Raw genomic sequence first — 22,960 nt, forward strand, 5'->3', positions numbered from 1 at the left:
TCCCAAGGCTGCCCCGGCACAGCACACTGGCGTCCTCGTGAACATGAGTCAGACGTGGCCTCTGCCGGTGTCCCGGGCGTCCACGCAGCGGCCCTCCGGGGCTCCCTGCAAAGCTTCAGCCTGCAGGTCCCTCCCTCACACTGCTCCCAGGAATGGTGCCCTCTCAGTTTGTCTCGGGGCGTGTGGGCGGGACACAAGAGCTGGTAGGACCGCTTCTGCCTTCATTCTCTCCATGAATCCTCTCAACACTGCCCACCCTAGTATTAAAACTCGTTCCACACAGCAGGCATGTTTCCTTGCCCGAGGCCACCTGGCGGAGGCAGTAACACGTTCCGGTCCTTTGGCTCGCTACAGCCCTGCGACAGCACACCATTCCCAGCCGCAGAGCTCTGTGCGAGCAGACCCGGGGTGTGAGCACACTGCCTGAGGCCACATTCACACCCATGCCCACACTCAGCAGGGAAGACAGCCTCTCCTGTAGCTGCTCTGCTCCCCGCCTGTTCTAGCGTGCACCGCAGCTTCACAGGTTTCGCTCTTTGCCCTGGCTGCCAGGAAGCCCAGAGCCAGTTCACCCCTCAAGATCCTCCTATCACCACCTCTTGTGAGACTGCTTCCTTTCCCTTTGCTCTTTGATTTCTGCCTTTTGTCTTACAAAGACCTTTGAGGGCTGGGTCTCTAGACTATGAAGGGGCTACAGAGCCAGTTTCTGGCCATGCAGTCTTAGAGAATTATTCAAACTGGCCAACCCCAAGCTGTTTATTCTGCCTGCCTCCCCTTTGGCCCAGACTTTCCCCTGCTCCTTCTGCCTCCTAACTGGTGCACAGCACAGCATGCTCTTCCCTCAGGAAATGAAAGTAGTAAGGTCTTCTTTAATGACAATTGACTTCTCTGTGTCATCATTCAGTCACCTCCCTCAATTAAAATCCCACGAGTACGGAGGAGACATTGCTGTCTTTGTTTTCAAGTATTAATACTTGGTTGAGTGTTTGGAATGTGAGCAGACTGCGAGGCTTGCCCTCCCTGCTGGCTACAATCCTACTGAAACACGTGTGGAGAGAATCCCTGAGCTCCCCTCCCACAAAGCCGCACTGCACTTCTCTGTTCTTCCAGCCTCTTCCACCTCCTCCAGGGGACCTGCCGCAGACTCTCTGCCAGAGATAGCCTGAGGATGCTCACTTCTCAGGAAGGTGAGACAGGAGTCAGCCTCATTGACACTGCAGTCTGCCACATTTATAGAAGCTGCAGAGGCTCCCTGCTATTTCTAGAAAAGGGGGCAGGTCTGCACTCACATCGCTAACAACGTGCTGAGTGTGCCCCGTAGCTGTCTCCTGTGACGGCCAAAGACAGTACAGTAACAAAACACAGCATTTCTACAAAGAACCAAGCCGACAAGAACAACAGTGGGCTCCCCTGAGCAAGAGTAAGCTGTCCAGTGCCCAGCGGAGTGCAAGGACATGGTGGTGCTTCACAAGGGGATCCCCAGGGACCCCGTGTGTCAGGGCCACCTGTGGCGCTGGTGAAACTCATGTTCTGGGCCACGGCCTCATCCTGCACAAGCAGAATTTCTGAGGTGGGGCCCTGAGCTCCTCAGGTGGCTCCTCAGACTCAAGTCTGAGAACCCTTGTCATGAGGAGGACAGCAGGGAGGAGGGGCTGGGAACCAACATTTGCTGAGAGCCTGCCCTGATCGAGGTGCAGTTTGCAGTACTTTGCATGCTTAACCTCAGCGAGTCTTCCCGAAGCCCCAGAAAGCCGAGGCCCTGAGCCATCGCTGCCCCTGCTCCTGGGGCACTCACCCTGCAGTCCCCACGCACGCAGAGGCTGAAGGCGTCCTTGTAGGAACAGCGTGTCCCGTCATGCACCATACGCTTCATGGATACCACCTCCCCGGTCTCCTTGGACTCACAGTAGAGGTGACATCGCTCCTTGGCTGGAAGGGAAGCAGGGGGGTGTTGGCTGGCTGGCTGCACCGCTCACTTTCTTGTAGTTTCCTTCCTAAGTTTGCTAAAGGGAAGCACCTCGCAAAGAGAAACTCCCACCCAGGAGCGTCTCCTGATGATTCACCTGCCCCCAGCCCCACGTCTGCCCTGGGCCAGGGGAAAAAGAGAAAGAGGCCTAGTGACAGCAACCTGCTTCATGACCCTGTTGTACGGGACTTAGCTTCCCCCAGCTGAGCCAGGCTGCTGTGGATGCAGCCAGGTCTCAGATCGTTGGGGTCCTACCTAGAGAACCCCATATTCAGGGGAAGGGCAGCTGGCTATTTGCCAGCTCTCTACTTGAAGACCTTTTCCAGTCCACCTCTGTAACCCCAAATAAGATGCCCCTTGCTTCAGTCTTGGGTACCGGGCACCTTCCCTTCTCAGCATTTATCTCAGAAGTCACTGAGACACATCATCATTATTTGATTTTTTGCCCAGACCACAGTCCCCCTCTTGGGGGGGGGGGGGGCGGAGGGTCCTATCTGCTCTGGCACCTTCTCCTTGCATGCACACGTGGGGCTTGCAACAGGTGCTCAGCTGAGGTAACAGATACAGCGGAGCAGGCCGCAGGCCCCGCCTCCCTCTGCTCGATGCCTGAAAAGAACGGAAACTGCGTGGGATCCAGTTGAAATACAAACACTCTCACGCCTGAAGCTACCAGACTTTTCAGTCCCAGCAACCAACAAATGCCTTTCGGTGCTTAAACCAGTTCAAGTCACTTGGAAAGGAAAGTTCTCACTGAAAGACGAGAGGTCAAATGTAACCTGATTCCTTGGACAACTCTGGCCTGTCCCTGCCCTGCGGCTGAGCGGGGCTAATGGTGCAATGCCAGCCTTGTCCACCAGAGGGCAACTGCAGGCGCCTGGGGCCAGCGGGAGCTTCCCTCTCTGCTGCATCCTTGGCCAGGCTCAGTTCCCTGGCTTTTCTGGGACTGCAGTCCTGCCATGAGCCCCCAGCCCAGGGTGGGCTCTGCTGGCACGCCCATGCAGAATCAGTGGCCCAGGGAGCCCTGACCCCTCCATCGAGTGCCCACCCCCCTCGGGGCTCAGCGTCCCGGTGCTTGTGGGGCAGCCAGTGGCCCAGGGAGCCCCGGCCCCTCCACTGAGTGCCCGCTCCCCCTGGGGCTCACCGTCCCGGTGCTCGTGGGGCAGCCAGTGGTGTTGAGCATCACCATGCTCGAAGTACAGGTCCCACTGCCGGCACTGCTCCTCGCGGAAGTCGGCCAGCGCATCAGGGCAGTCCTGCGAGTTGCAGAGCTGGAAATCGTAGGCAAGGCCCGAGCATGTGCGGCCCCCATTGGCTGGGCTGGAGGAGAAAGCAGAGAGGCCTTCCAACGGGGTGGCACCAGGAAGAGGCCAGCACTTAAGAGTGCCACCTGTGGGATCTGAGGGGATCCCTGAGCCTTGGGGGTGAGGGGGCAGCGCTGCTGAGTGAAAGAACCCAGCCCTGCCCTGTCCCAGAGCCTTGGCACATCAGTACAGGAGAGGCTGGTAATCTTCCTGGGGGCCCCAAGGGGAGGGAGCATCTAGTCAGCCCCTGTGACCCCCGGCCCCACCCTGGCTCCTGTAGCTATGGCTGTGAACCAGCAGTGATCTGTAACAGGGCACCCCCAGCCATACGCCCCAGGGTGGAGGAGCTGGCTGAGCCTTCCCTACATTCTCCCGACCTGGGCCTCACACACAGTGAGAACTCACAGTAAATCTGAAGTAGTGGAATCCCGCTACACGTGTTCTCAACAAGTGTCAGGTACATCTCCAGGTTTCCTCCACCTCAAGAAAACTTGGGCTGTGCGTCTGTAATTTCCTTACTTTGCTGAGAATCTCACCAGTCCACAGAGCACTAACCCCACGGGAAAGGTGCTGGCTGGTGGCCAGCAAGTGCCCCTGGAAGTCAGGGTGCTGGAGCACGGCAGGCCAGCACCTTGGGAGGCGGGGGGCTTCAGTGTTGCCATCTGCCAGGTGTGACAGAGCCAAGCAGAACCCAAGGCCCCACCTGAGTCTTGGGCAAAAGCCATGCTCTGCTGTGATGGGGGTGTACAGCATACAGCATTGCAGAGTGGACGATGGAAGGGGCTGGCTTCCATGAGGCTCCTTGCACAGTGCTGTGTTCTTGGGGGAAGTCAGTGGAAATAATGACCGCAGAAATATGTGGAGTAAGAACCAAGAGGCTCAGTGTTTGAATGGGACCATGAAAGAAAGGGTGACTTTGAGATTTACATCATGGCCTCTGATGGGACAACAGACTTTGACAACAACAGCTCGGGCATTAGCAGGAAGGGTGCAGGCCTGGGTGTGTAGGTATGGGAAGCCCAGGGCATCGGGCAGGAAGGGGCCAGCCTAGGCAGGAGACAGACATATTCAGACAGAAATCCGGGATAATCCCCAAAGAGGCCGTGAGTGGGAGAATACAGGGGAGGCCCGGGAGGAAGAGAAACTGGAGAGCTTGAGCTCATGCTGCAAGCTGCAGTTCTGCAATCACAAGAGTGGCGGGGCAAAGAACACAGAGGGAACTCAACCCAGGGAGCAGGGGCCCAGCGGGGAGCCTCAGAAGTCTTCATACTGGCCCCAGCGTCTCAGGAAGAACTACTGAGCACAGGGAGCAGCAATTAAAGATGCGGCAGTGGGAGGCCCAGCCATTATCTCCAGGAGGACACACGAAAGGGGAGGCCCATGGGACGCCCTGGAGTGTGGGGGCCTCCGGGCTCTGCAGGGCTCTGGGGGCTGGGTGCTGACCAGGCTCGTGCAGGCTAGGCTGACACAAGCAAACCACGGTCAGAGCTGCGTGCGCACATCTGTGCTGTCTGATGGTCACTGATGTGGAGGGAACAGGGGCGCTGGCCTGGGCTGGGCAGGCCCGATACTGTTTGTGAACAGACGGGCTGGCAGGTAGTTCTGGCGGTTTTGTTCATGTTACTATTGCCCTTCAACCCTTGCTGCCTAAGAAAGCTGGACCAGCCAGAGGGGGGAAATATCCCTAAAGTGTACATGTGGGGAGGGACAGAAGATAGAGTACCTGCAACCTGCATGATCTCCCCTAGGGCCAGACCTGGGCTGAGTCCCCTGAGCCCCAAGAGCCTGGCATCAGGCAGGCACCAGGAGGAGTCAGGGCTTGGTGAGGGGCGAGAGGGAGGTCAGGCCAGATCTGCTCCTCTGACGGTGCATCCTGGACCGGAACCTGAAAGTCCTTGCCCAGCACCCTGTAGCCTCTGAGTTTCTAACTTCCTGTCTTGTCAATCTAAGTATGTGAGGCTCGAGTACTAGCCCCAGGGTGCTTGAGAGGCGCCAGGGGCACTCTGAGGATAGCACAGGGGCTGGGGCTTGCTTGGGAGGCTGGACAGGGCACATGGGTGGAGGTGGGAGCCTGGTGGGCCTTCAGACACCTCTCCAGGCGTTCCCCTTTTGGGCAGCTGGGCATGGGTGGCATGCCACTTGACCCTGCCTCTTGCCTGATTGCAATCATTTGCTCTCCTGCTCAGGCTCTCAGCCTCCCAGGGCCCGAGAGAGCCCTTCTCTTTATCCCCACTGCCTCATCTCTGTTCCACCTTCTCTCTTGACGCCCTCAACCAGGAAGAGCAGAGCAGGTTGGGGTCTAGAATAGGATGCAGGCCAGGAGGAAGGAGACCAGGTTTCTGAGTCTCCAGGGCTGGCTCTGCCCCCAGCAGACTATGAGCCTTGCCCTTCCTAAGTCTCGGTCCCTCCCAGGGAGGATGAGAAGGGGCCAGACTTGCCTGCTCTCACACCCTCGCCTGAACTGACATCTGCAAGAGCCCTGCGGGATAGGGTAGGCTAGCAAGGGCCCTTGGGGACCACAGCTGCCACCCAGGAAGACTGGGAAACATCAGGGCAAACTCACTGTGGGTTGTCGCACTGACGGGTCCTGAACTTCACACCCGTGCCGCAGGTACGCGAGCAGGAGCCGAAGGGGCTCCAGGCACCCCAGTTGCCATCTCGTTTGAGAATGTCAGGTGTCAGCCAGATGCAGTGTCCTTTAAAGCAGTGCTGAAAGACAGAAGGTCATATGCCCCCCACTCTTCAGCCTGCAGTGTCCGTGATGATTGCCCGGCCCTGGAGGTACAAGAAAGAAGGCCCTACTGACCCCTGGGAGCTCAGAATCTCTTTGGGAGGTGTGGTAAGGTGTTGGCCTGCCCAGATTTGGGCACCACCCTGGCCTCCACCACCCTGGCCTCCTGCCACCCTCAGTGCCTCGTTTAGCCTGCTCTGCCCCCTCACCAGAGCCCACCCCACGCCATGCCTGCAGGGTGAAGCCCCCAGGCCAGTGTGCCCACACAGGGCCATTTATAAAGATGCAAGCGGCACACCAAGCCAGTGACTCTAGAGACATACAAGGTCTACTGTTTAAGTTAAAAAAGCAATTTAAGTGAAGTACAGAAATGAAGGACAGGTGATATGCTGACATGGTAAAAATTCGTGAATATAGGAAGTAGAACACTGGAGCGCAGGAAAGTCAGCCTGAACCTGATCACACTGCTGCCCTTCTTACCCCAAGGAGGAAGCTTATACAATTCAGGGCCGACTTGAAGAAGAGTGAAAAATTAAAAATACTAAATGAGGTATACAATGGAATGTCGATTTACAACTAGAAAGTATACAATATAAAAAAGTTTAAATTTTAAAAACTGACAAATACCACAAACAACCAAAAACAGAAAACAATGATTTTTTTTAGAATTGGTTGATTTACATAATGTTTGCTGCAATTCTAACTGCATACTCTTTTATCCCCTCTTCAGATGACAACAATTTGGTCAGCGTGTATTTCACAGGGAGAGTAGAAAGACGATTCCCCAGCAAGCTTTTTCTGTAAGGGCCAGGTGGTAACTGTTTTAATCTTTGAAGGTGACAAGGTCTCTACTGCAACTACTCAACTCTGCCATTAGAGCACGAAAGTGGCTAGAGACAACACATAAACGGATGGATATGGCTGCATTCCAATAAAACATCATTTACAAAAGCAGGCAGCAAATGGAAACTTCTAGAATGGAGCTGAAAGAGTCTCAGTGAACTTGCTTGTCAGTAAAACAACCATTTAACTGGTGAAAATTATTTTCTAAACAAACTATTTAAATTATCTGGACAATAAGGACTGAGTTATTAAATATCTTGTAATACATTAAATATCTTGTAATAACTTATAATGGAAAAAATCTGAAAAAAATATTACAGAATCACTTTGTTGTATACCTGAAAGTAAGACAATAATGTAAATCAACTATACTTCAATATAGAAGGAGAAGAGGGAATCAGAGGATGAGACAGCTGGATGGCATCGCTGATGCAATGGACATGCACTTGGCAAACTTCGGGAGATGATGAGGAACAGAGAGGCCTGGCGTGCTGTAGTCCATGGGGTCACAAAGAGTTAGACACGCCTGGGTGACTGAACAACACCACCACCAACAAAATACTTCAATAATAAAATAAGGTATCTGGAAACTGTCCTAAGCTCAATACAACAAATGGAGAAAATATACTAATTCTTGTAAGAATTGTGGAAGTCTATACATTTGAGCCACAACCCTCTCCCATTCTTTCCCCATCTTAGTGTGATGGAGGCCTTACCACTTAAAAGACAGAGATTCCTTGTTTCCTCAGCTTCCAGTCTAGGGCTATAGTTTCACCCTGGGAAAGGCAGGCCATCGGCATCTCCCATACCATGCAACTCTGTGTTGCAGAAAATCTGTTTCAGGCAGGGAACTCCCTTTGCCCACCCAGTCCTCACTCCTAGAGTGGAGGCTCTACCCCAAGTATGGAAAACCAAGAATGTTGTACCCTAGCAACCCCTTCCCTGGTTTGCTTGTAGGGAAAATGGTCTATGCTGAAAGGAAAGAGCCAGGAAGAGTAGGGTCCTATCCCTATTCACTGACCTGTTTGTACACCAAGAGTGCCACTCTGGAAGTGCAAAACCCTGCTCCTAGTTCCAGGGCAGTGCTGGTCTTCCCAGAAGGGGAGGTAGAACTAAGAGCTCCATAGCTCACCCTAAGAGGACTAACTTTATTTGGAACGGAGCATGAGGAAGTTCATGCCTAAGGGCATTGTCAAAAACAACAGAAATCGCGGTAGTGAGCAATTAAGAGGCGACCAGTAGCTCCACGATACTAGTAAGCAACAAGTAAAATAGTAACCCAACTAGAAGTGAAACAGAGAGAACCAGGGAAAGGACAGCTAGAGTCCTTCTGGGATCTGTACTGTGCTGTGCTTAGTCACTCAGTCATGTCTGACTCTTTGCAACCCCATGGACTGTAGCCCACCAGGCTCCTCTGTTCATGGGGATTCTCCAGGCCAGACTACTGGAGTGGGCTGCCATGCCCTCCTCCAGGGGATCTTCCCAACCCAGTGACTGAACCCAGGTGTCCCACATTACAGGCGGAATCTGAGCCACCAGAGAAGCCTGAGCAAGCTTCAAATACTGGTAACACCCTGCCCCTGTGAAGGGTCCAGAATTTAACTGGGTCAGGCTGTGGACAACTTGTACCCCAGAGCATTATCAAAAACAATACAGCAATCAGCTAGCAGCTAGTGAAAGCTGATTGGGTGTGATACCAATAGAGGCAGAATAGCTAGAGCTTAGCAGCAAAACCAGAGAAAGAGACAAAGAGAACCTGGCTAATCCCACCGTTCTGGTGGTGAAGGTGGAGCTGTGTGGCCTCGGTGACTATGTTTCTGCCCAAGGCTATGGTCTCTGAGGAGAAGGCAATGGCAACCCACTCCAGTACTCTTGCCTGGAGAATCCCAGGGACGGGGAAGCCTGGTGGGCTGCCGTCTATGGGGTCGCACAGAGTCAGACACGACTGAAGTGACTTAGCAGCAGCAGCATGATCTCCAAGGGGCAATATCAGCAGCTGCATGCTGCAGGGCGAATAAAATTTATTAAAACAGTGCAGCCAGGTCACTAAACAAATAAACAGGTAAACAAAAAAACAACAGCACAACAAGGTCTGGGGGAATCAATATAACCAGTATCCAGAGTTTCTTCAATGTATTATCTGAAATGTCCAGTTTCAACAAAAATTACTAAGACATGAAAAGAAATGTAATCCATACACAGGAAAGTAAGCAGGCAACAGAAATTACCTTTGAGGAGGCCCAGATGCTAGACTTAGTAGACAAAAATTTCTAACCAGGTATTATAAATACATTCAAAGAACAAAAGGAAACCATGTCTAAAGAACTAAAGGGGAGTATAAGAACAGTGTCAAATAGCATCAAGAAAGTGATAGAAACTAAAAAGAAAAAAGAAAAAAAACTAAATTCCATAGCTCAAAAGTACAAAAACAAATGAAAAATTCACTAGAGGTCTCAGTAATAGATGTGAGCTGGAAGAAGACTCCATGAACTTGAATACAGATCAATGGAAATTATACAATCTGAAGAGCAGAGAGGGGAGAAATAAAGAAAACTGAACAGAACCTCTGAGAAGTATGGAAGACCATAAGTTCACTGAAATGTGCATAGTAAAAGTACCAAAAGGAGAGGACACAGAGGAAGGAGTAGAAAATATTCAGGAAATAATGGTTGAAAACTTCCAAAATTTGATTACAAACATTAATGTAAACATCCAAGAAACTTAAGCAAGGAAGATAAATGCAAAGAGATCCACTCCTACATTATAGTCAAAGTTGTTGAAAGACAAAGCAAAAATGTCAAAAGAAGGAAAAGAAAAATGACTCATTGGACGTCCAATAAGATTAATAGCTGACTTTTAATCAGAAATAATGGAGGTCAGAGGTAATGGTGTCCACCAAGAATCATATATAACAAAACTATCTCCTAACAATGAAAAGTGAAATAAAAATATTCTTAGATAAACAAAATCTGGGATAATTCACTGCTAGCAGACCTGCCATAGTGCAAATACTAAATTAGGAGTTTAAGATTAACATACACACACTATTATATATAAAATAGATAACCAACAAGGACCTATTGTACAGCACAGGGAACTCTACTCAGTACTCTGTAATAGCCTATATGGGAAAAGAAACTGAGAAAGAATGAATATATGTATAGTATAACTGAATCACCATGCTATATATCTGAAACTAATACAACATTGTAAATCAACTATACTTCAATATGGTTATAAAAAAGAAATACTAAAGGGATTATTCAGGCTGAAAACAAGTGACAACAGAGAATAATTGAAATCCACATAAAAAAACCAGAAAGTTCTGAAAATGGGCAAATTTCTAGAAAGACACAGACTACCAAAGCTCATTTAACAAGACCTAAAAATTTCAATAGACCTGTAACAAATAAAGAGATTGAATTAGTGATTTAAAATTTCTCACAAAAAATAGCTGAAGGCCCAATTACTTCACTGACGAATTCTATCAAACATTTAAAGAAAAATTAATACCAATTCTTCACAAACTCTTCCAAAAAATGGAAGAGAAGATTTTCCCCAGTTCATTCAATGAGGCTACTGTAACCCTGATACCAAAATCAAAGATATTATAAGATAAAGACTAGAGAACAATATCTCTTATAAAAATAGACTTTAAATTCCTCAATAAAATTTTAGCAAACCAAATCCAACAGCATGGTAAAAGATTACATATCATTACCAAGTGAAATTTATCTGAGGAATGCAAGGTTTAGCATCTGAAAAGAATAAAGGAAAAACAATATGGTCACCTCAAGACTCAAAAACTAAAACTGGCAAAATCCAACATCCCTTCCTGAAAAAAGCACTCAAAAGACAAGACTAGAAGTTCCTCAAGTTGATAAAGGACATCACTGAAATACCCCACCTAACATCATGCTTAATGGTGCAAGAATGAATGGTTTCCCCCTAATCAGAAGAAAGAAAAGAGTGTCTGCCCACATCACTTCTAATCCACACTGTACTGATAGTTCTAGCTAGAACAATTAGGCAAGAAAAAGAAGGAAAGGGCATCCAGTCTGGAAAGGAAGAAGTAAAACTATATCTATTTGCAGATGAAATGATCTTCTATGTAGAAAATCCTATGAAAGTGAAAGTCACTCAGTTGTGTCTGTACTCTTTGCGACCCATGGAATTCTCCAGGCCAGAATACTAGGGTGGGTAGCCTTTCCCTTCTCTAGGGGATCTTCCCAACCCAGGGAACAAACCCAGGTCTCCCACATTGCAGGCGGATTCTTTACCAGCTGAGCCACAAGGGAAGCCCTAGAATACCGGAGTGGGTAGCCTATCCCTTCTTCAGCAGATCTTCCTGACTCAGGAAGCGAACCAGGGTCTCCTGCATTGCAGGCAGATTCTTTACCAACCGAGCTATGAGGGAAGAAAATCCTATGGAAACCACTAAAAACTATTGAAAACCACTAAAAACTAATTTTTAAAAGTCCAGTGAGATTGCAGGATTCAAGATTGATATACAAAAATCTATTGTATTTCTATAGACTAGCAATGAATGAACTGATATGAAATTAAGAAAACAATTCTATCAGAGACATTGAGAACAGACTGGTGGTTGTCTAGGGGCAGGAAGGTGGGAGAGGGTTGGATTGGGAGTTTGGAATTAGCAGATGCAAACTGGTGTATACAGAATGGATAAAAACCACAATCTTACTATATAGCGCAGGGATCTATATTCAATATCCTGCAGTAAACCATAATGGACAAGGATATAATTGTAATTACAGTATTTATGTTATAAAATTTATCATTGTTTATATAAATATGAAAAATTTACATAAATAACTGAGTCACTTTGCTGCACAGCAGTGAGTAACATAACATTGTAATTCAACCATGCTCCAATAAAAAGTAAAAAAAGAAATTAGAAGCATTTTGAGTTAAAAAGAAAAAGAATTCTACTTACAATACCATCAAAAAATGACCAAAAAAATTTTAGGGATAAATTGAAGGAAAAAAATGTGACATTAGTACACTGAAAACGACAAAAACTTGTTGAAAGATCAATGACCAAAGATCTAAGTCAATGGAAAGACATCCCATGTTCATGGACCAGAGTTTAACATGGCATCACAGTCATACTCAGAGACATTGCTGGCTCAGTTTCAGACTACCACCATCAAGTAAATATCAAAACAAGGAGGGCCATATGAATTTTTTTTGGTTTCCCAGCACATGTAAAAGTTATGTTCACACTATACTGTAAGCTATTAAGTGTGCCATTATGTCTTAAAAAAACAACGTACATATCATACTTTAGAATATTTTATTGCTAAAAAATGCTAACCATTAACTGATAATGCAGGGTGTTAGGGAAACTAAATGAATAGTCTGTTTAGGCTTCAGAGACAAAGCAGAGCAGGCCTCTGACCTTGCTTCTAACCTGCCTGGACACTGCCCTGGCTGGGAGTGACTGGGAGTGACTGCGTGCTGTGAGTGCAAGACTTATAGCAGCTTAGGTAAGATGGGGGAGCAAGCTTGAGATTGTTGAGCCCCTGAAGGGGGCCTGGCCAACCAAGTCCCAGGCTTAACAACATTCCAAGTTTTACAAGACAAAACAAACAGCATTAACATGAAACCAGGCTGCAATTTGGTCATAGATGGATGATGATATCAGTTTGCTTCCCTCCTGGGATTATAAGCAGGAACCCCTGACTGCAACCTTTAAAGTCTCACCCACAGAGCTGACTTGCTGACCTTTCCCAACTGGGACTCCAGATGCTCTGTGACACGGGACTTCCCAGCCCTGATTAAGTCTGGATGTTTGTCAAAACCCAATTTCGTGATGTATCCTCTGCTCTTTCTATTTCTCTTTTCTTTTACTCTTAGTATATTGAAAGTAAGCTAGATAATTCTCTAATAAATATTTGTATCATTTATTTGTATTATCTGCTGCTGCTAAGTCGCTTCAGTCAGGTCCGACTCTGTGCGACCCCATAGACGGCAGCCCACCAGGCTCCCCCGTCCCTGGGATTCTCCAGGCAAGAACACTGGAGTGGGTTGCCATTTCCTTCTCCAATGCATGCAAGTGAAAAGTGAAAGTGAAGTCACTCAGTCGTGTCTGACTCTAGCGACCCCATGGACTGCAGCCTACCAGGCTTCTCCGTCCATGGGATTTTCCAGGCAAAAGTACTGGAGTGGGGTGCCATTGCCTTCTCCAATTTGTATTATCAAGTGGCTTATTTTGTTAACAAATCCTTTGAACCTGAGACGAAAGTGAAAACTTTCAGCAAAACACAAGGTAGCCACAAACCTTCAATTTGTTAAAAAAAAAAAAAGTGGTGTCTGCAAAGCGCAATAAAGCAAAGTGTAATAAATCGAGGAATGCCTGTATTCCCCATACTGATCTGTGACTCAATGCGACACTCATGCTAGAATTTTGCAGAAACGGAGAAACTCCTAAAAATTCAAATCAAAGGATCAGGAATAGCCAAAACAATCTTGAAAAAGAAGAAAGTGGAAGGACTCAGACTTACCTGTTTCAAAGTTTACCGCAAAACTAAAATAAACAAGACAGAGTGGCTCTCCCATAAAGAAAGAAAATTACTAACGGAACGGAACACAGAGTCCAGAAAGGAGCCTTTACATGTGATCAACTGATTTTCAGCAAGGGTGGCAAATGATTCATTGGGAAAAAATAGCCCCTTCAACAAATGGTGCTGAGATAAATGGGTATTCACACGCAAAAGAACAATGCTGGCCTCCTTCCTCACACCTTACATGAATATTGACTGGCAGTGAGTCACAGATCCAAATGAAAGACCAGGAACACACCTTCTTCACCGAATGGCAATGGTTTCTTAGTTACAACACCAAAACACAAGTGACAAAAGAAAACATATCTACATTAGACTTCACCAAAATTAAAAACTTTTATGCATCAAATGATACTAACATGAAAGTGAAAAGACAATAATAGGAGAAAATATTTGCAAGCCACTTATCTGAGCGGTCTGATAAGTGATTTGTATCCAGAATATAGAATGATAGAATGAATAAAGAATGATTATAACTTGATCATAAAAAGATAACCCAATTAAAAATAAGCAAAGGTGATAATAAATAAACATTTGTCCAAAAAAGATACATACAAGCTGTCATTATGCTCATGAAGAGGTGCTCAAAACCACAATGAGATCATACGTCACATCCACTGGGATGGTTATAATAAAAACACAGGTAATAAGTTTTGGTGAAGATGTAGAGAAAGTGTTAGTAGGAATGTAAAAAGGTACAGCTACTTTGGGAACTAGTTTGGGAGTTTCTCAAAATGTTAAACATAGAGTTACCACAAGAACCAACAATTCTACTCCTAGACACATATTCAAGAAAAATGACGCATCCACGGAATAACTTGACACGAATGTTTTCAGCGGGATTTCTTATAATAGCTGAAAAGTAGTTAACAGGTCAATGTCCATCAACTAATAAATAAACAGATAGATAAAAAAAACAGTATATCTATACAGCAGATTATAATCGAGCAATAAAAAGGAATAAAGTCCTGACAAATGGTCTAACATGGATGAACCTTGACAACATTATGCTAATTGAATGAAGCCAGTCAAAAAAGGCCACATATTGTACAATGCCATTTGTATGAAATATTCGGAAGAGGCAACTCTAAGGAGACACAAAGTAGTGATTGCCTAGGATTGAGGAGGAGGGGGTGGATCATGTTGTAATGGCTATACACCTCCAGGAATACAGTGAAAACCATTGAATTGTACCCTTCAGATGAGGGAATTTAAATGTCAGTCACATCTTTATAAAACTGTAACGGGAAAATAAACCAGGAGGCAGGTAGAATTGGTGTGTGTGCTGTAGCTTGCCAACACTTTCTCTAGCATGTTGAGAGAAATATTTTTTAATTTTCAGTGATTTAGAGAAGTTATTGGTGATGCTATACGAATATTGGTGATGCTATACGAATACGATGACCAAATTTGGAGAAACTGCTATCTGGTATGCTTCTGGATGTGGATTTCAGGGTGTCTGACGTTTTCTTGGTCGGAGACTGATTTTAAATGCTTTTTAGATTAGCAAGTCAGTAGTTGTTGCTGTCAACACTTTTACTGTAGAGGCAATATTCTGAGCTTTACATTGTCTTTGATGTTGTTTCATGTCAAAATCAGAAAGAAGTTTAAATGCTTTTCCAATGTGTTCATCAGATTCACTCCTCTTTGTTAATTGCATTGTCAAACACTTCAAGAGCCTGTCTATTACTTACTTCTCTTGGATATTTTTATCTCTTCCTCTTAATGAATGACTGCTTCAGTCTGCTCTGAAACTTTTTGGTTATAATTAAATGTTTGAAGTCAGATCTATTTCTACCGATTTCTTCACTCATTTTAAACCTTTATTTATTTTTCATGGATTTTTACCTGAGTTTTATTTAATAAATACATTTAAAATGATAAAAGAAGGTATATTAATACATATCGAACTACTGCCCAGTTGCACTCATCTCAAAATTCTGCAAGCTAGTCTTCAACAGTACGTGAACTGAGAACTTCCAGATGTTCAAGCTGTATTTAGAAAAGGCAGAAAAACCAGAAGTCAAATTGCCAACATCTGTTAGATCATAGAAAGAGCAAGAGAATTCCAGAAAAACATCTACTTCTTCTTCATTGATTAGGCTAAAGTCTTTAACTGTGTGGCTCACAACAAACTGTGGAAAATTCTTCAAGAGACAAGAATACCAAATCACCTTACCTGCCTCCTGAGAAATCTGCATGCAGGTCAAGAAGCAACAGTTAGAACTGGACACGGAACAAGAGACTGGTTCCAAATTGGGAAAGGAGTATGTCAAGGCTGTATATTGTCACCCTGCTTATTTAACTCAAATGCAGAGTACATCTTGCAAAATGCTGGGCTGGATGAAGCACAAACTGGAATCAAGATTTCTGGGAGAAATATCAGTAACCTCAGATATGCAGATGACACTACCCTTATGGCAGAAAGAGAAGAAGAACTAAAGAGCCTCTTGATGAAAATGAAAGAGGAGAGTGAAAAAGCTGGCTTAATACTCAACATTCAAAAAACGAAGATCATGGCATCCAGTCCCATAACTTCATGGCAAATAGATGGAGAAACAGTGGAAACAGTGACAGACTTTAGTTTCTTGGGCTCCAAAATCACTGCAGGTGGTGACTGCAGCCATGAAATGAAAAGATGCTTGCTCCTTGAAAGAAAAGCTATGACAAACTTAGCATATTAAAAAGCAGAGACATTACTTTACCAACAAAGGTCCGACTAGTCAGAGCTATGGTTTTTCCAGTAGTCGTCTATGGGTGTGAGAGTTGGACCATAAAGAAAGCTGAGCACCGAAAAATTGATGCTTTTGAACTGTGGTGCTGGAGAAGACTCTTGCGAGTCCCTTGGAGTGCAAGGAGATCCAACCAGTCAATTCTAAAGGAAATCAGTCCTAAATATTCATTGGAAGGACTGATGCTGAAGCTGAAGCTCCAATACTTTGTCCACCTGATGTGAAGAATTGACTCATTGGAAAAGACCCTGATGCTGGGAAAGATAGAAGGTGGGAGGAGAAGGGGACGGCAGAGGATGAGATGATTGGATGACATCACCGACTTGATGGACGTGAGTTTGAGCAAGCTCCAGAAACGTGATGGACAGGGAGGCCTGGCGTGCTGCAGTCTACGGGGCTGCAAAGAGTGAGACACGACTGAGCAACTGAACTGATGGAAATCAGAAGTCTTTCATCTCTTCCTTATTTTATTGTAAGCCAAAATTTTCAAAATAGCAGTTTAACTGGTAACAGCTTTATCAACATTTTGAGCAAACTTTTCGCATCCTGTCTGCATTTAAGTTTCTCTCCTGGTGTTTGAAAATTATTTTTAATGCCTGTTATGCTTTGTAATATGTATGTTTAGAGGTCTGGGCAGTTTTTCAAGAAGCAAATCATCTTGTTAAACTTAGCATTTTCAAAGAACTATCCAAGTTGGATCTGTGTTAATAGTCCCAACTATAAGAAAAACCGCAAAAGGAAACAAACTATTGCAAACACAGAAGTAATCACAACCTCTAGTACAGTTGAGGCCCCTTGTCTCCAATCACTTGAGAAGGCTGTGCTGAACACAGCACATATTCTTCAATGACCTTGGGTGAGTCGGTACTGAGGCAGTAAGAGTATTTCTAGAAGCTAAAAGTATACCTGGACAGAATCAACAACCTAGCTGTACATATAGGGCACTAAAAGCCAAATGCACGCATGCTCAGTCGCTCCAGGCGTGTCCGACTCTTTGTGACCCCATGGACTATAGCGCCCAGGCTCCTCTGTCCATGGGATTCTCCAGGCAAGAACACTGGAGTGGGTTGCCATGCCCTCCTCCAGGAGATCTTCCTGACCCAGGGATCGAACCCGCATCTTTTACGCCTCCTGCATTGGCAGGCATGTTCTTTACCCCTAGCGCCACCTGGGAAATCCCCAAACCATATAAATAAGCCAATAAATACACCCCAAATCCAATTTCTCCTTCACCAAAGCCACAAAACACCTGTGGCTGCCTTAATGTCAGACAACAGGAGAGGTGTATCAAAGGGGAAGCAGGAGTAAAAGCGCAAGTGGCCCTAACTGATTATAGTCAGTGAAAACATAAGACCATGCTGACACCCTGCTCTCAGACTTCTAGCCTCCAGACCTGCTGTTTAAGTCACTCTGCTGCTAAGTCGCTTCAGTCGTGTCTGACTCTGTGCGACCCAATGGACGGCAGCCCACCAGGCTCCCATATCCCTGGGATTCTCCAGGCAAGAACATTGGAGTGGGTTGCCATTTCCTTCTCCAATGCATGAAAGTGAAAAGTGAAAGTGAAGTCGCTCAGTCGTATCCGACTCTTTGCAACCCCATGGATTGTAGCCTACCAGGCTCCTCTGTCCATGGGATTTTCCAGGCAAGAGTGCTGGAGTGGGGTGCCATTGCCTTCTCCATAAGTCACCCTAGTCTCAGGTATTTCTGCCCCACCTGACTAAGACAACGAGGGTGGGGAGGGTCCTGGCACCTCTGAAGTTGTGATGGGGCCCAGCCTCTAAATCACTGGTAGCCACAGGGACCAAGGACCTGGGGAATGGAGGAGGCCACGCAGTGGTCCCCCTGTCCCCATTGGACTAACTGGTCTTTAGTTTGTAAATGGGGAGCTGGGCATGGGGCAACTCAGGACATGCCACAGGCCCATGGTGTGATGGACCACCTCCTCCACAGACTTGGGTCCAAGTGCAGAGAGGCAACACATACACATTATAGGAAATATGAAAACAGGGCAGAAAGACAGGAAAATCATCCTGAATTCCACAACCTAGAAGCTGTCCCTCTAATATTTTGGTTTATTTCTTCCTGGATGACTGTGAGCACTTAAAAGAGTACAAGCAAACCAAACAGTTTTAAACTCTGATGCCTCAGTGTTATTATGAAAGAAACATGTTTAATATTGTTAAAGTGTTCTATAAATGCATGTTTAAATGCGTATAAATATTTCACCCAGTAGAGGGGCTTAAACCTTTAAAAGCACAAAGTCACACATCATGAGTGAATTGGAGCCACACACACCCATGAACAAAGCTGACCTGCCTCTCAGGATAAGCACCATGGACAGCACTGGGGCACTTTAGCAGGGCCAGGAACACTGCCAGGCTGGTCTGAAAGCCTGAAAGGCAGACTGTTCTTTTCAGGAAGTGCACATTTAGCATTTCTGAACCACTGTGGTCCTGGGTTTCCGTTCTCCACCCACCAGCCTGTCCTGAGCTGGTGCCATGTGCCAGGAGCCTGGGATGTGAAGATAATTGAGTTGGACACTTAGGTGACTCGCCCGAGGGGGGACAGGATGGCTCAAGGTCACACAATGGGGAGGGAGGGAGGGCTTAACCTCCCATGCCCAGACCCTGGGCGATCCCCACTGTTATGCCTGCCTGCCAGTCCTCGACTGTGCAGCAAAACATGGGCATCACAGGGCCTCTGCACTTGCATAAGCACCGTGGCACATGTTTCTGAAACAGCCCTTCTGAATTCATGAAAACGTAGGGTGAGTTTTTCCCAAGACACTGCAGGTGAAAGTGAGACATGAAGGACTCTTTTCTGCCAGGACACTCGGATGCAGGAGCCATCTTCACCCAGTTGGGTCTGTACCCTGGCTTGGGCAAGGAGGGCAAGGCGAGCCCACTAACCCAGCCTGCAGAGTGGAGGCACCTGGGGGGACCCTCTGTGCCTGGCCTGACCTTGCCTCCAGGGGATGAAGGGCATCCCCGTGTGGCCACAGGGAGCTCCTGTCTGAGAGCAGATCCGAGCCAATCTCCAGCACCCTGGACAGGGCAGGACATGACTCGCGCTCAGGAAGAGTCATCATCAGTTCAAACAGTCCCTGCCTCTCTCCCGCCATCACTCCAGTCTCCTGGGGAGCCATATGTGTCAACTATGTCTTTTGTTTTCTGGATTCTGATGCTTTGACATCTGGGTCTTGCTGACCCTGGAGGGACTCCCCCTCCTAGGGTTAACCAGCTCCTAGAGATAGTAAACAACTCATCCACAAGGGTAATTTTCAAGTGCAAACTAATCAATCCAGAGCACACATACCCCGCCCCCCACCCCACAGCCTCCTCCTTCATCAGCGCTCCTAAATTCCAGGCCACCATCTCCCATCCTAATCACTCCAAGACCAGTCAGGTACTAGGAGCAGCCCGATGCCCCAAAGCCCACTGAAATGATTCCCACCAGCCGACCCTAATCCTGCTCACCTTGCTTTGGCATTTCTTTCTGTCCAAACGCAGTTGCTGCCCCCACCCCCTGCCCTGCTCTCTAACTGATCCTGGAGCTCCCCTGTGAGGCTGACCACTCCTCTCCCTACTTCCTTGGGATTTTTGAGGAACTGTCTTTTCAATGACAACTCTCTTGATTTGTTGGCCTTAGCACACTTCAACTTTTCCCTTAGTACATTATATTTTAAAATACCGTGCTCCTCTCAACCACCCTCCCCAGCCATCTTCCCCATGATCCCACCCAAGGAGATCCCCTGACTTGGAGCACTGGTCCCACTTCTCCCCAGTCTTTGGGCTTTGGCTGAACTCCACTGAAAGCCTCTCTGTGCTCCCTCCAGGCCCCTCCCCATCCCCTTGCTCACCATCACGTCATTGCTGCCTTGTCACATTCATGGCCAACCATCAGAGACAGTGACACCCGGTGGAAGAGAAAGCCTGACATATGGATGGATGGATGGGTGGATGGATGTGAAGCCGAGGTGACTAACCAGCCTAACCCCCAGGCCCACTGCACACATCTCTTCCAAGAACAACAAGCTCAGCTCTCCCCTCTCAGCCAAATGTGCCTGCTCAGAACTCCTGATTCTGTAAGAAAGCTACATGCCCACAGGCCCTCATTGTTCACTGCCCATCTTCTCCACCTGACCTCACCTTCCCATCCACTCCACAGTGTGCAACCCAGGCAGACAAGGAACAAGTCATGAAACCGGGGGCAAAGGATGCAGGTGGCTCAGCTGTAGGTTTAATCCCTCTTTTCAGGTCATCTCTGTGGATAGAATATAGATACGTGGTTCTGTCTCTGGGAAATGGCAGGTGCAGGAGAGGAAGATTTGCTTGGGATGACCCGCTGTGGACAGTGAGGAGACCAGGAAGAGCCTGAGTGCCGTGTGACCTCCTGCCCGGCGTCTGGGCAGGGGGGCAGCAAGGGACAGAAAGGGACAGCTGCGCCTGGCACAGCCCTGATTCCCCAGACAACCTGCTATTTCTCCAGCCTGCCTAGAGATTACCCTGCTCCCTTCTCACTACCTTCTCTCCTGGGCCTGGAGGCTGCTCTTAGAGGAAAGGGAGAGATAAAGGATGACTGCTTTCCAGATACAAGATTACACTGCCATAAGTAAGACACTAAAACATACAAACTCACAAGGGCAGAGGATTCTGATGGAGCCCTGGGAGGTGCCCCTCCTCTGCTTTGCCCCTGCACCCACCCCACACACACCAGGAATCCCTGATCCAGCTCAGCTTTCTCCCTGTGCTCCTCATGAACCAGGGCAGGCTGAGCTAAGCCCAAGCACCCCCTCAGTCAGCACGACTGGGCTAAATAAACTGAGGGTCCTACCGGCAAAAACAGTGAAGAGTCATCACTGGGTCGGCACTTTCTGTGCGAAAGGGTGCTTTGGCCACACCTGCCTCCTTCCTCCCCATCCCGCCAAAGGGAAGTGGGCCAGTAAGCTCGTGCTCAAGCACTCCCTGGCCCACCTTTGGCAGTGGCCAGGATTCCTGCGGGAAGGCCTACCACCCACCCCCCGACCCCAGACGAGTGCACCACACAGTGTCTGCCCCCACCCCTTCTCTCCAGGCCAGGGTTGGACTTGAGGGGCAGATTGGGGTAGGGGTCCACACCAAGCTAGTCTCATTCTCAAGCTCAGCATTTACTGAGCTCCCCATTGGGGTTATGGCAAAAGTTTTGGAGCCCCTGTCTCCTCTACTGAGGTCCCGTGGAGAAGAAGGCTATGAGGTCCGCTCTGGCATTATCAGGTCCCTGGAATATTACTAACAACATTCCATTTGCAACGTCTTGTCTAGGGGCACAGCTAAATCACCTGGATGCCCAAGTGTTCTAACAAAAACATACACATGAATGTTCATTAGCAGGACTATTCACAGATACCAAAAGGTAGAAAAAGCCCACATGTCCACCAAATGGTAAACAAATGTGGTATATCCATATAGTGGAATGCTGCTGCTGCTGCTGCTAAGTCGATCCAGTCGTGTCCGACTCTGTGCGACCCCAGAGACAGCAGCCCACCAGGCTCCCCCGTCCCTGGGATTCTCCAGGCAAGAACACTGGAGTGGGTTGCCATTGCCTTCTCCAATGCATGAAAGTGAAAAGTGAAAGTGAAGTCGCTCAGTTGTGTCCGACTCTTCACGACCCCATGGACTGCAGCCTACCAGGCTCCTCCGTCCATGGGATTTTCCAGGCAAGAGTACTGGAGTGGGCTGCCATTGCTATTTGGCCATAAAAAAAGAAACGAAGCCCTGATATCTGCAACAGCACAGATGATCTTTGAAGTTATGATGCTAAGTGAAAAAAAGTCAGACACAAAAGGCACATATTATGTCATTCCACTTATAGGAAACTCCAAAATAGGTAAATCCACAGACAGAGAAGGCAGGTTAGTAGTTTCCAGGAGCTGGAGAGAGGACAATAACGGGGAGTCACTGGTTCGTGAGATCTCTTTCTGGGGTGATGAGAAGTTCTGGAAACTAGAGCGGAGACGGTTGCACAACACTGTGAAAGTCCTAAAAGCCACCCAGAGGGATTTAAGTGATGAATTTTATATTATGTTGGATTTTAACATAATCTTACAAATAAAGAACCAAACAAAATAATTCTCAAACCTTATCCCAAATCAAAATGTTCAGGATGGATCTGGAAATCCATATCTCTAACAAGCTCTGTCAGGGACTAAAATAAAGCAGAATTAAAACCTGCGGTGCAGAAACCTCAGGCCCAGGTGGTTTGGGTGTCTTTCTAGGCCTAACACTGGGGGACACTGGAGCCCTCTCCTGGACCTCACAGGATCCTGCTGTATCTGCTGTCTTCCCTGGGCTGAACTCTCATGGGCTCGTCTGCATAAGGAGTGGGAGTGTGAAAAACCAAGATCTGGCATCCGGTCCTGTCATTTCATGTCAGACAGAAGGGGAAAAAGTGGAAACAGTGACAATTTTATTTTCTTGGGCTGCAAAACCACTGTAGATGGTGAGTGCAGCCATAAAATTAAAAGACGCTTGCTCCTTGGAAGAAAAGCTATGACCAATCTAGACTGTCAGAGACATCTGAGACATCAACAGAGACAAAGCAGAGACATCGCTTTGCTGACAAAGGTCCGTCTAGTCAAAGCTACGGTTTTTCCAGTAGTCATGTATGGACATGAGAGCTGGACTATAAAGAAAGCTGAGCGCTGAAGAATTGATGCTTTTGAACTGTGGTGTTGGAGAAGACTCTTGAGAGTCTTTTGGACTGCAAGGAGATCCAACCAGTCCATCCTAAAGGAAATCAACCCTGAATATTCATTGGAAGGA

The 22,960-nt window shown here is 47.3% G+C and overlaps 1 protein-coding gene across 2 annotated transcripts in view; it reads right to left on the minus strand.

The window, feature by feature from the left end:
* The window catches only part of ADAMTS2 (ADAM metallopeptidase with thrombospondin type 1 motif 2), a 247,815-nt gene that overhangs the window by 23,222 nt on the left and 201,633 nt on the right, over nucleotides 1–22,960 (minus strand). For both annotated transcript variants that reach the window (XM_044948497.2, XM_025293941.3), the window contains exons 11-13: nucleotides 5,831–5,976; nucleotides 3,108–3,283; nucleotides 1,796–1,929 (exon numbers count right to left, since the gene is read on the minus strand). In XM_044948497.2, the coding sequence (XP_044804432.1) occupies nucleotides 1,796–1,929; nucleotides 3,108–3,283; nucleotides 5,831–5,976 (456 nt within the window). The remainder of the gene's footprint in view (nucleotides 1–1,795; nucleotides 1,930–3,107; nucleotides 3,284–5,830; nucleotides 5,977–22,960) is intronic.

This window comes from Bubalus bubalis, chromosome 9 (genome assembly GCF_019923935.1).
Source record: "Bubalus bubalis isolate 160015118507 breed Murrah chromosome 9, NDDB_SH_1, whole genome shotgun sequence".
NCBI lineage: Eukaryota > Metazoa > Chordata > Mammalia > Artiodactyla > Bovidae > Bubalus > Bubalus bubalis.